At 35.5% G+C, this 13,243-nt stretch overlaps 1 protein-coding gene across 4 annotated transcripts in view; it reads left to right on the forward strand.

The window, feature by feature from the left end:
• DCUN1D5 (defective in cullin neddylation 1 domain containing 5) overlaps positions 1-12,118 on the forward strand; it is a 78,230-nt gene extending 66,112 nt beyond the window's left edge. For 3 of the 4 annotated variants that reach the window (XM_059708036.1, XM_059708037.1, XM_059708034.1), the window contains 3 exons: positions 8,131-8,239; positions 8,329-8,433; positions 11,772-12,118. In XM_059708036.1, coding sequence (XP_059564019.1) covers positions 8,131-8,239; positions 8,329-8,433; positions 11,772-11,942 — 385 coding nt within the window. In that variant the 3' untranslated portion in view covers positions 11,943-12,118. Of the gene's footprint in view, positions 1-8,130; positions 8,240-8,328; positions 8,434-10,444; positions 10,548-11,771 lie in introns of all 4 variants that reach the window. The other variant, XM_059708035.1, reaches the window with a different exon arrangement.
• The last annotated feature ends 1,125 nt before the right edge of the window (positions 12,119-13,243 follow it).

The following is a 13,243-nucleotide window of genomic DNA, read 5'->3' on the forward strand; positions in this document are numbered from 1 at the left end:
GAGAAACATCGATGTGAGAGAGACATATCTGACCGGAATCAAACCTGGGACCATTCAGTCTACCGGCCAACCACTGAGCCAGAGCAGCTGTGTTTGTTGTTTGGTTAGCATGTGTCTCTTCGGTTTTCCTAGCATTTATTGAGGAGACTGTCTTTTCGCATTGTATATTCTTGTGTATACTAAATCTTGAAATCACTTACACCAATTCATCTTTTCTTAAAACCGTTATAGCTATTCCAGCTCCTTTATATCTACAAAGACATTTTACCAAGATTTTGATTAAACAGCATATGAATTTGGGGAGAATTGACATCTTTACTATTTGAATCTTCTAATGCATAGAAAATAGATATGGTTCCTTTTTTTAGGTGTTTGATTTCTTTCATCAGTCTTCTGTAGTTTAGAGCAGTGATGGCGAACCTTTTGAGCTCGGCGTGTCAGCATTTTGTAAAACCCCAACTTAACTCTGGTGCCGTGCCACATATAGAAATATTTTGATATTTGCAACCATAGTAAAACAAAGACTTATATTTTTGATATATATTTTATATATTTAAATGCCATTTAACAAAGAAAAATGAACCAAAAAAATGAGTTCGTGTGTCACCTCTGACACGCATGTCATAGGTTCGCCATCACTGGTTTAGAGCATTCAAGTCCTGTACATGTTTTCTTAGAATTGCATCTAAATATTTTATTTGTATTTTGAGCCACTGTAAGTAGTAGTATTTTTTTAATTTCAGCATTTACATGTTTATTACTAACTAGAGGCCTGGTGCACGACATTCGTGCACGGGGGAAAGGGGGAGGTCCCTCATCCTGGCCTGTGCCCTCTCATGGTCCAGGACCCCTTCGGGTCCTTAGCACTGCCGTGGAAGGGGGAGAGGCTCCTGCTACCGCCACTGTGCTCACCAGCTGCCAGCTGTGAGCCCGGCTTCTGGCTGAGTGGAGCTCCCCCTGTGGGAACGCCCTGACCACCAGGGGGCAGCTCCTGTGTTGAGTGTCTACCCCCTGGTGGTCAGTGCACATCATAGTGACCGATTTTTCTGCCGTTCAGTTGATTTGCATATTAGGGTTTTATTATATAGGATATATAGAAGTACAATGGATTTTTTTGTATGTTTGTCTTGTATCCTGTGGCCTTGCTGAACACACTTTTTCTAAGTTTTTTTGTGTATTCCCTAGATTTTCTACACAATCATGTCATATGGTTATGTCATAAAATAGGGAAATAGAGAGTTTTATTTATGTATTTATTTTTGACTGTGTGTCTTTTCTTCCCTTCCCTTCACATATTAGATGGGCTAGAACTTCTACCACTATGTTGAGTAGTGTGGCGAGAGTGGACATCCTTTCTAGCTCCCCATCTTAGAGGGAAAACATTTAGTGTATCACTATTAAGTGTGTTAGCTACAGGTTGTTTGTAGATGTTCTTTATCAGGTTGAGGGAGTTATCTTCTATTTCTGTTTTTCTTTTGTAATTTTGGAATGGATGTTAAATATTTTAAATGCTTTTTTGCATTAATCAAATGTAGTTTTTCTTTTTTATCTTGTTAATATGTGGTTACATTGATTTTTGAATATTGAATCAACCTTGCATACCTGGAATAAATGCCACTTTTTCATGGTGTATAATTATTTTTATATAGCTAAATTATAGTTGCTGACATTTTGTTAAGGATTCATAGGAGATAAGGGTCTGTAATGTTCTTTTTCTTTATTTTTCCTACTTATTTATTTAGATATAATTGACATGTATCAGTTTCAGTATACACCATAGAGATTCAATATTTGTATATATTGCAAGAGCAGAGGCCTGGTGGGGTCCCTCAACCTGGCCTGCGCTCTCTTCCAGCACAATCCCTGCAGGCCAGGCTGAGGGACCCCAACGGTGCACAAATCCATGCACTGTGCCTCTAGTATTCATATAAGATCTTTGGTTAACCTCTTCCCGCCCTCCTCCTTCCTTCCCTCTGAGATTGATCAGTCTGTTCCATGTTTCCATGCCTGTGCATTGAGTGTCTGCTCCCTGGTGGTCAGTGCATGTCATAGCTACCTGTCAAATGGTCACTTAGGCTTTAACATATATATAGATGATCACCACTATAAGTCTAGTTTACATCCATCATGCTATATAATAAAAGCCTAACATGCTAAGTGTCCAATCGACCATTCAACCAATCAAAGTGTAATATGCTAATGATATGCAAAGGCTTCTCAACTGCTTGCTCTGACGTGCACTGACCACCAGGGGCAGATGCTCTGACTGGTAGGTTAGCTTGCTGCTGGGGTCAGGCTGATCGGGACTGAGCGAGATGAGCCAGAGAAGCCCTGGAGCCCTCCCACAAAACCTCCCCAGCTGGCCAACCTCCCACTTCTCTTCCCAGCCCCAATTGTGCACTGGTGGGGTCCCTCAGCCTGGCCTGCTCTCGCAATACGGGACCCCTTGGGGGATGTCAGACAGCCGGTTTTGGCCTGATTCTGCAGGCCAGGCTGAGGGACCCCACTGGTACACGAATTTGTGCACCGGGCCTCTAATCATACATAATTACATAGTTTTTTTTCTAGTGATAATTTCTCTTTCTTTAATATTGTCTTTGTCTGGTTTTGATGTCAAGGTAATACTGGCTTTATTGGCTCAGTAGTTACAGCATTGACCCATGGACCAAAGAGTCTCAGGTTTGATTTCAGTCAAGAGCAGCATGTACCTCGGTTGCAGGCTCTTATCTGTTCCCTGGCCCCAGCTGGGGAGGGTGTGAGAGGCAATCAGTTGATGTCTCTCTCTCACATTGATTTCTTTTTTAGAAGTTTTAAAAATTTGAACTAAATTTCTTTATTAATTATAGTGCTACTCAAATTATTTACTTCATATTGTGTATGTTGTGATAGTTTTGTTTCTTAAGGAATTGCTCCATTTCATCTATGTCATCAAATGTATATTCTTTTTATATCTGCAAGTCTATAATGATACTCTTTGTTTCATTCATGTTGGTAATTTTTATCTTCTCTTTTTTTCTTTGTCATTCATGCTAGATAATATTGATCTTTTCCAAAAAACTCAATTCTTTGTTTCATTGATTTTTCTCTCTTATTTTTCTGTTTCAATTTTATCAAGTTCTGCTCTTAATTATTTACTTTCTTCTGCTTGCTTTAGGTTTATTTTGCTCTTCTTTTAGGTTCTAAAGTTGGTAGCTATTTATTAATTGAGGCTTTTTCTCTTTTCTAATGTTTGTATTTAGTACTATAAATATTCCCCTTGGTACTGCTTTGTGTCTCACAAAATTTGATGTGTCGTGTTTTTGCTTTCATTCACTTTAACATATTTTTTGGTTTTCATTGAGACATGCTCTCATCTGTGGATTATTTGGAACTTTGCTGTTTATTTTCTAAGTGTTTAGAGGTTTTGTTTTATCTTTGTTATTTCTACTTTAATTTCATTTTGGTGAGAGAATATATTCTGTATGATTCAACTCTTTCCTATCTGTTTATGTTTGCTTTATGTCTCAGGATATGATCTATCTTGGCTTATGTTCTGGGACACTTGGAAAGAATATTTTGTTGTCATTGAGTGAAGTGTTCTATTATTGTCAATTAGGTCCTGTTGGTTGATAGTGTTGCTGAATTCTTCTTTATGTTTGCTGATGTACTGTCAGTTGCTGAGATAGGGGTATTGAAATCTCTAGCTATAATTATGGGTTTGTTTATTTCTCCTTTCAATTCTAAAAGTTCAAGTTTCATATATTTTGCAACTCTTGTTTGGTGTATACACATTTAAGATTGTTATGTCTTGACAGATTAACCCTTTTTATTTATCTTTTAAAATTTTTTAATTGATTTTTTGGTGAGAGAAATATTTGAGAGAGAAATATCGATGGGCCGCTTCCTGCATGGGCCCTGACCAGAATCGAACCCACTACTTCTTGAGTGTCCTGGACAGCACTCCATCAGCTGAGTCACATTGGCCAGGACTTAACCTTTTTTAAATCATTATGTAATGTTCCACTTTGTTCTGATAATTTGTTGTTCTGAACTCTGCATTAGCTGGTATTAATATAATCACTCCTTCTTTCTTTTGACTGTTTTCACAATGTCATTTTCTTTTTTTTTTTTTTTTTTTTTAATCCTCACCTGAGGATATTTCTTCCCATTGATCTTTAGAGAGAGTGGAAAGGGGGAAGGAGGGGCGGGGAGAGAGAAACATTAATGTGAGAGAGATAAATTGACTGATTGCCTCCCTCATGGGCTTCATCCGGGGTGGGGATCAAACCTGCAACCGAGGTATGTGCCCTTGACTGGGAATAGAACCCGTGACCCTTTGGTCTGAGGGGCCAATGCTCTCTAACCATTGAGAAAAACCAGCCAGAGCTCATTTTCCATTCTTTCACTTTCAGTCTGCCTATGTTGTTATATTTGAAGTCAGTTTCTTTTTTCTAGATAGCATATAGTTGGGTTTTTTTTGTGTGTGTGTGTGTGTGTGTGTGTGTGTGTGTGTGTGTGTGTTTTTAATGCACTCTGTCCATCTCTGTCTTCTAATTTTAATATTTAGGCTACTTACATTTAATGTAAAGGACTTAAGTCTGTCCTGTATTTTACAATTTAAAAATTACCATTTGCTTTTTTACATAATTTTTTTTTCAGACTTTATATTTCTTTGCTGAGGCTTTCTATTTTCAATTGTCTTATTGTGTTCATAATTGATTATTGAAGCATTTTTATTTTATTTTTTTATTGAAACCTGGAAATTTTGACTATTATACTCATGAAACTCTGGATTTTATTTAAACTCTCTGTTTTAGCTAGCTTCCTTTAACACACTTTGGCAGAAGTGGGGACCACTGCCTCATTACTTCCAGGTGCAGATAGAAATTGAAGTTCCTTATTCTTCCTCCATTGACTCTGAGGAGGGAGGTCCTCATTAGTGTTAGCAGGCGTGAGAGTTCCAGGTCACCAACTAGGCCTTCACTGATACCTTCTTGTACCCCACCAAGTCCCTGGTAACACTGCTAGGGCGGTGACCTTGTTCCTGCAGTGATGGTGAAAGCCCTGGCTCTGACCCAAGGGCAGAGGAGGATTGGCGGCTCCTTATTACCTGGCAGGAGTAGAAGTCCATGTTCCCCATGTGGTTTCCATTGGCACTGCTGGAGTTGAGAGGACAGCATCCTTATATACTGGTGAGAGTGGACCTTTCAGTCTTTGCTGGCATTGGTGGGGCTTGAGCCACTCTTTTCTGTGATGTTTGACTGAAAAAGAATGTGTTGGTTTTGGGGTTTTTTCTCCCTAAAACTTTTCTGCCTTGCTAAGCTCCTTTTTGTTTGGCTAGAGGGAAAGCTGGTGTATGTGTTTTTCGTTTGTTTATTTGTTGTTTTTTTGTCTGCCCATTGGCATTTTTGGTTTGCTGACTCTAGTTCCAAGTCTGGGATACATGAGACAGAAAGGGAACTCACTATTGTCATGTTCCTCAAAAATCTTCTTATGCCGAAACCGGTTTGGCTCAGTGGATAGAGCGTCGGCCTGCGGACTGAGGGGTCCCGGGTTCGATTCCGGTCAAGGGCATGTACCTGGGTTGCGGGCACATCCCCAGTGGGAGATGTGCAGGAGGCGGCTGATCGATGTTTCTCTCCCATCGATGTTTCTAACTCTCTATCTCTCTCCCTTCCTCTCTGTAAAAAATCAATAAAATATATTTTTAAAAAAATCTTCTTATGCTTGTTTTATATATAATTGTTACTTTTGGTTAAATTTGTAGGATAGATAGGGAAAAGTACATTTCACCTTGCTGGAAGCCGAAGTTTTTTCCTTTATCTATTTTTTTTTAAAGCAAAACTTTATGCTTCCCTTTCCCCTCTCCTCCCAACCCCTCAATCCCACTCTAGTTGGTTCTTCTTTTCTCAGTCCCCCCTTTAGGACCAAACTCTTTGAAAGCATTTGTCTATACTTACTTTCTTCAGTTCTTCTCTTATTCTCTCTTAAACCTATTCTAATAAGACTTTTATATCACTTTTCTGAAATCACGCAGCAAGGTGTCATTTACAAATGAATAATCAAAGCAATGATACTTATCAAAACTGTGGCTGAGGCTAAATTTATACTTAGAGGGAAATTTATAGCCTTAAGAGAGAAAAAGCCTGAAACCAAATGAGCTCATTTCTAATTTAAGAATTTAGAAAAAGAACTCAAAGAAAGAGGCAAAGAGGGATGAGAAGATGTCCAGACATTAGTAAAATAAAAAGCAACGCTAAAATTGAGAGAATTAAGAAATTCTTGAAAGATGGTCTGGAAAATCAAAGAGAAGGCAAATTATAATATATATTATAAATTTTTGTAAATAAGTTTAATTGACATATTAAATAAAATTGTACGAAATAAACAAGTTATCAGAAATATAAATAAGTCGCCAAAAGTGATTGAAAAAGAAATAGAAAATCTGAATGGTCCTATAACCATTAAAGATGCCGATTTACTGGTTAAAAGTCCTTTCTTCAGTGAAAATGCCCAGGTTGTTTTCACCTGAGTTTGAATAAATGCTCTTTCCAGTGTGTTCAGTAAACTTTTTCAGAAAACAAAATAAAGGGTAGTAATACTCATTTTATTTTCTGAGGCTTAAGTTGTAAGCTTGTTATCAAAACTAGCAAGAAGAATGTGATAAAATGAAATTTATAAGCTAGCTTCACTTAGGAACATAGAAAAAAATTAGCAATGTATTAACTGGTAATACGACCAACTTTGGCTTATTCTAGGAATGCAAGATTTAAGTAACATACAAATTTATTTAAAATATATATACCTTAACAGAATTATAAGTTACCATATCACATTATTGATTTACTATAGTGAAAGTCTCAGTTAAATCTCAGAATGCTAGGTATCTATCCTATATGATGAGTACTAAAATTTCAGTTTTGAATGGGTCACAATAGATAGCACAACTAATTTGATTGAAGGGAGTCAGGTCTCTCAGATATGGCAAAATGTGAGTGGGGTTTTGATGAATAATATTTAGTGAAGATGTTGGAACAATATTTCAAGTATAGGGAAATAATATGTACTGAAGCATAGTTGTGGCATTTGGGAATGATAAATGAAATATATCTAGAGCACATGAAAGGTACTGGGACCTGCCGGGAGATGTAACAGGAAATTTGGGCCAATTGTGAAAGGCTTTGTCTCCTTGCTTCTTGCTAAACAGTGGGATATATCAACCCAGTAAAAATCAAAAAATTTATTTAGCTTCTTATATTTAATGTCTTATCTCTAGAAATGACATATATAACTTTTTGCATTCGTTTGCATAAGTATGGACTGCATTTGAAAGCAGGTGCTGCCACTGATGTTCCTCTATTTTTTGTTGACTAAAAATTTAGGAATCTGAATTTATGACTGAACCACTAACATAATGTATTAATTTTAATTTTCTCAGTGTAATATCTTCAACTTTTGAAACCACTCATGGCTAATCTCTCACCAAGTTGGTGCCTAAGAACTTTCCACTGAAATATGTGACAGAGGCCTGATTAATTTCATTTTTTCTGGCATTTGCTAACATTATGTGGTAAAAGCACATTTTAATACATCTCTCTTTAAGAGACAATTGTAATTTTATTAAGATTTTTTTATTGAGTTTGTTGTTTTTCTTTTTTTAAAGAAATGTCATTTGAATTGAACTGTTGTTGGTTTCCGTGTGTGTGTGTGTGTGTGTGTGTGTGTGTGAGTGTTTTTTATTGCATTGGTAGATACAAGGCAACAGGGTTGTTTATTTGTTATAGTAAATTTTGAATCAGAATTGTAAACCTAATAACTTCATATTCTATTGCTCTTACTTTTTTTCTTAATGCATCCTTTTAGACCAATGGTTCTCAACCTTTCTAAAGCCGAGACCCTTTAATACAGTTCCTCATGTTGTGGTGACCCCCAATTTCATTGTTAAAAATTGAACATAATTAAAGCATAGTGATTAATCACAAAAACAATATGTAATTATATATGGTCCTAGGCGACCCCTGTGAAAGGGTCGTTCGACCCCCCAACAGGGTCGCGACCCACAGGTTGAGAACCGCTGTTTTAGGCCCTCTAAAGGTGCTTTTTATTAACTTTTCTTTATTACATAATCTGTTTAATTTTTTTAAATTTAAGGTGTGACTGCACAGAAAAATTACAGAACAAATTTGACTTTTTGCGCTCACAGTTGAACGATATTTCTTCGTTTAAGAATATCTACAGATATGCCTTTGATTTTGCAAGGGTAAGTGGAATATCCATGTTTTGTGACTTTAATATTTTTTCGATCTTGACGCCACACTTAGGAAAAAATTTTTGACTTATATATTTTAGGATAAAGATCAGAGAAGCCTTGACATTGATACTGCTAAATCTATGTTAGCTCTTCTTCTTGGGAGGACATGGCCACTGTTTTCAGTATTTTACCAGTACCTGGAGGTATGTATGTTTTTTTTATTTTTAAAATATTATTTTAAAATTTAATCTGATTGAAAACATACCTTTAATTGAGGAAAAGCAAATAGATTTTTAATATTATACCTTTAAAAATATTTGCTTTAGTAGAAAATTTGTTAAAATGTTTACATACCTACTTTCATTTTTAGACCCAAGTTCATGTTAAATAATATATTCTGTACATATTTATTTTACTCCTGCCCTCCATTAAAAAAATAAACCTTCAAGAAATAATTTTAGCGCAGTCTTCAGACAAAATAGTTTCTTGGGCTTTTGGCAGGAGAAAATTGATATTAGTGTATAAATCTCAAGCTTCTAAATCAGGTTTCTTTCTGTTACACAGGGTCTTAGGCTGAAATCCACATAAGAACCAAGTATAGTAATACAACTTTTCACTTGGACTCAATTTAAAAAGTTCAAATAAAGCTTTTAATATTTGATGTCCATAAATATGACAGTGGCTATAATGGTGTACTGAATTGTACTGATTACTGAAAACATATGCTGAATTTATGAAGAAAGTATTCTTTTAGAAGGCTTATCATAGCACCTACTATAGGCAGTGGTTTTAAGAAGATACTATTCTTTTTTTTCATGCTTTTTTTTTTTTTGCTTTTCTGTTTTTGTGCCTTTTCAATTTCAGTTTTTTTGATATGGTTCTCACCATTCCTTGAATTACAGATCCTTCTGCTTTTGCTTTGAAAATAATTTCTCAAAAAGTTAATTGTTTATCATAGCAAGTTCCCCAAAGTAGTTTTGTTTAAAGCTTGTGTTAAACAATGGTATGAAAAGGCCTTATGTGAATCGGTTTTGTACACACTTAAATATTTAAGCTTAATAAAGTTGATGTTTTTGGTGGATATTATCAATCTTCCTCCTGTCAGTAGTTTTGACAAAAATAAAAATGACTGAATATAAAAATACTCACCCCTAAAGGGAACTGAAAGAACTAAATATTTTCAAACACTTGTTATCCAGCAGAGGGTGCTTCCCATACTATCTTTTTAAATCTTTTTATTTATTGTTGTTTTTGGTTTTTTTTTAATTTGAGAGAAAAGGAGAGAAACATTGATCCATTGCCTCCTGAACACACTCTGACCAGGGATGGAACCCACAACCCAGGCATGACTGGGAATCAAACCCACCACCTTTTGGTATATGGGATGATGCTCCAACCAACTTGAGCCACACCAGCGAGGGCTCTTTTAAAATCTTTATAATACCATTTTGAATTATATTTTATCCCCATTAACAAATGAGGAGATGGCTTCTATTGGTACATAACTTCCTAAGGTCACTTATAAGGGGCAGAAGTGAGATTTGAACCCATGCCTATAGTCTTTCCAATGCCGCCAAAGAAGCCAACTTCAGAAAGTGGCTAAATAATAAATCTCATGCAAAGAAATGAGTTACTGGGAAAAGTCACACGAGGGAACTTACTGGTTGCAGAGAATGTTGTATATCTTGATCTCATGTGTGGTTACACAAGTATATGCATAGATAAAAAATAGTACCCTGATGTGCTTGTATTCTTGAAAAATGAAAGAAAAATAAGGAAAAAATAAGTTGGTGCTCTTTTTTTTTTTTTTTGGTAAATCCTCACCCAAGGATATTTTTTCCATTGATTTTTATAGAGAGTGGGAGGGAGGGAGGGAAGAATGAAGGGAAGGAGAGAAAGAAAAGAAAACATCGAAGTGAGAGGGACACATTGATTGGCTACCTCCTGCATATGCCTGACCGGGGCCAGGGATCAAATGTGCAACCCAGGTATGTGCCCTTGACTGGAAATCAAACCTGTAACTCTGTGATGCTCAGGCCGATGCTCTAACCACCTAGCAACATAGGCCAGGGCCCTGAGGATTTAAAAACACAATTTAAAAAACAATAGATGTTTAGAAAAACCAAATTATAAAACATAACTAGATTTATTGAAGTCAAGCCCTAATAAATAATGCATGTTCTATAATCCAAATATTTATATCATTTTCTTCAGCAATCAAAGTATCGTGTTATGAATAAAGATCAGTGGTACAATGTATTAGAATTCAGCAGAACAGTCCATGCTGATCTTAGTAACTATGATGAAGATGGTGCTTGTAAGTATAATGTTTTCCTGTGAAAATAAAATTTTTAAACTACTAAATGAGAATACGCATTTGTGTAGCATTACCATAAACGATTTTAACTTTGTAGCAGTAATTTTTAGTATTTAATCATGTGGGAGGAGGCAGGTGTAGAAGGTAGGGAGAGAGCTTAGATTGAGCAGTATTACAAAATCTATGCTGATAAATGAAATATTTTTAATTTCTCAGTAACAGCATTATAAAGCTTAATTTAAATTACAATTTTTGTATCTAGAAGCTAAAATTCTTCATTTCTGCCTTTCCTGGCATTTTTCTATGGAAGAAAAGTACAGTGATTTAAAAAACTAGGGAAGAAAAACCATCAGCTATAATAGAAAAACCTTATGATACTTACTTGAAAGCTTTTTCTAAAATCTGACAAAACTTTCATAGGAATTAGTAGCTAGAGCCAAGTAGTGGCTCATGTTGGACTTGCTTTCCAGTTTTCTTGCTATGCCAACAACTAGGGTGCTTTTCAGTTGCCATTTATGATTGTGTTTGTTTGCTATTTATCTTACAGTCTTTCAAAAGCATGAGAAAAATAGAGACTACCATAGGGTTGTGCATTTTCAGAAAAATAGGGCAATCATGTTTCTTCGTGGCAGTGTTTTCCTGCATTTAATAAAGTAAACACTGAGCTTGTTTACTTTGCCTCCCTGGTTGGCTTTTATAGGTAAATGAGTTTGAACCCCCTGTATTATAAAAATGTCTTTTTAGAATAGTTCTTAGATCGGGTATTTATTAGGCACTTACTTTGTATGCAGATTTTTACTAGGTCCTGATACTGGAACCATATAAATCTGTATTATGGCTACCCCTTCAACAAGCTTATATACTTATTGGTGAGGTAGCATAGAAATACTACATTTAACACTTTTCAGATTTTTAAATAATTTAATGGCAAATTCTATGGGCAGTTGGAAAAAGGGCTAGGTTAACATTGATTTAGTTATTGTAGAGTTTGCGAAACACAATCCTTGAGAAGGAAGTGCTACAGATACCAATTGTGAAAAAAGTCCCTTATGTAAAAAGAGAAAAAGCTAAGGCAGCACTAAGTAGAAGAGGGCAGTTGGAAACAAAACACTTGAAAAAGGGAAGGATCAGTTCCTTGTTATCACAGAGCTTGTGGGGAGTTTGTTTTATAGTTAGAGAGAAGAGTTCACTGAATTCTAACAGAAAATGTTCCTTTATTTCTAGGGCCTGTTCTTCTTGATGAATTTGTTGAGTGGCAGAAAGTCCGTCAAATATCATAGCAAGAACTATTGTGAAGAAAATGCAAACCTTTTGATTCCTACGTGCATACAAGCTAATGAGCTGAGGAAAAAAATCCAAGGGTGCATTTTTATTCATATGAAAGACTTCTCATAGTATTTTTTTTTCTTTTCTTTTTCTTTTTTTAAAGGAAGTTTTCTTGTTACATGTGATGGGCCTTGTGCCACACCTCTTCTAAGACTGAATATTGGAGTTTTTGTTTTGAGTTATGTTGATAACATTTATTTCAGAACAATAAAGATTCAGATTTGTGATAAAGGCCTTAAAATGAAGATGTCCCTTGAGTGTCAGAGTGGTATTTATTTTTGTAAATTTTAATTCTTGAAATTTAGAGGTTCTATTCACCATGAATTTGTGGAATTATAAAGATTTTAAATAACCTTAATATTTGGCAATGTAATCTGATGGTATGGCTTAATGTATTCATCTCTGCACAACTAAGAAGAATATTTCTTGGCCTTGACTTCTGGGATAATGATTTTCTGATGCAGCTAATACGTTTTTGGATATTGGAAGTGCTCCAACTTTCAGCTCTGGTTTTCTGTGAAAGCTGCCATGGTCCTATGCACATACTTTATCTGAAAAGTTTGGAATTGGAAAGATGATGTCCAGTTACTTTGTTTTCCAACCATTAGCTAGTATTGTCAATAAGCGTATCAGCATTGCCTGTCTATTCTTAATGTGAATTTTAAGTTTTCTGTATTCTGTCAGTTTAAAAGTACCATTTATATTTGAAAGAGCAAGGCTCATATATTAATGATCTCAGAATCAGACAAATGAGATAGCCTTATGAGAGAATTAAGATGAATATTTAAGTCTTATCATTATTGTTGCTATTAATGGCATATGTATGATCTCTTTAACTGTCATTTTGTGTTATTGGGAGTTGTATTGAGGGCCCTTTCTGTTTCTCTTTAAGAGAACCGTAGTTCTGATGTTGTAGACTTAGTGAAGATATATATAGGAAAAGAAGATAACAGAATAAGGAATTATGAGAGAGCATAATTGTACACAACTCAAGGATGCCATTTACATTAGTACAGTCACAGTTTTCTGACTTTTGGCAATGAAGTATCTTGACAAAAGGACAGTCTTTTCTAATTCACATAAAAGGCATTGTTTTGTACTAGTAGCAGAACAGAGGTACATTCCATTTCAAACCACCCGATAGCTCAGTGATATGAAAATTGTTCACAGTTCAGTCACAATTTCAATAACATTTCTAGTTTCTTTGTATGAGTGGAGAAAGTAAACAATATTTTTTCATAAGGCCATTTCTATTGGGATTTAAGCTGAAGGTTTATTTTTGGTGGTGAATTTATTTAATGAGTGATTTTTAGTATTGATTACTTAAGGGAAAATAATAGCATTTTAAAGGTTTTTATGGTTGGTTTGTG

The sequence above is a fragment of the Myotis daubentonii genome, chromosome 9 (genome assembly GCF_963259705.1).
Source record: "Myotis daubentonii chromosome 9, mMyoDau2.1, whole genome shotgun sequence".
Lineage (NCBI taxonomy): Eukaryota > Metazoa > Chordata > Mammalia > Chiroptera > Vespertilionidae > Myotis > Myotis daubentonii.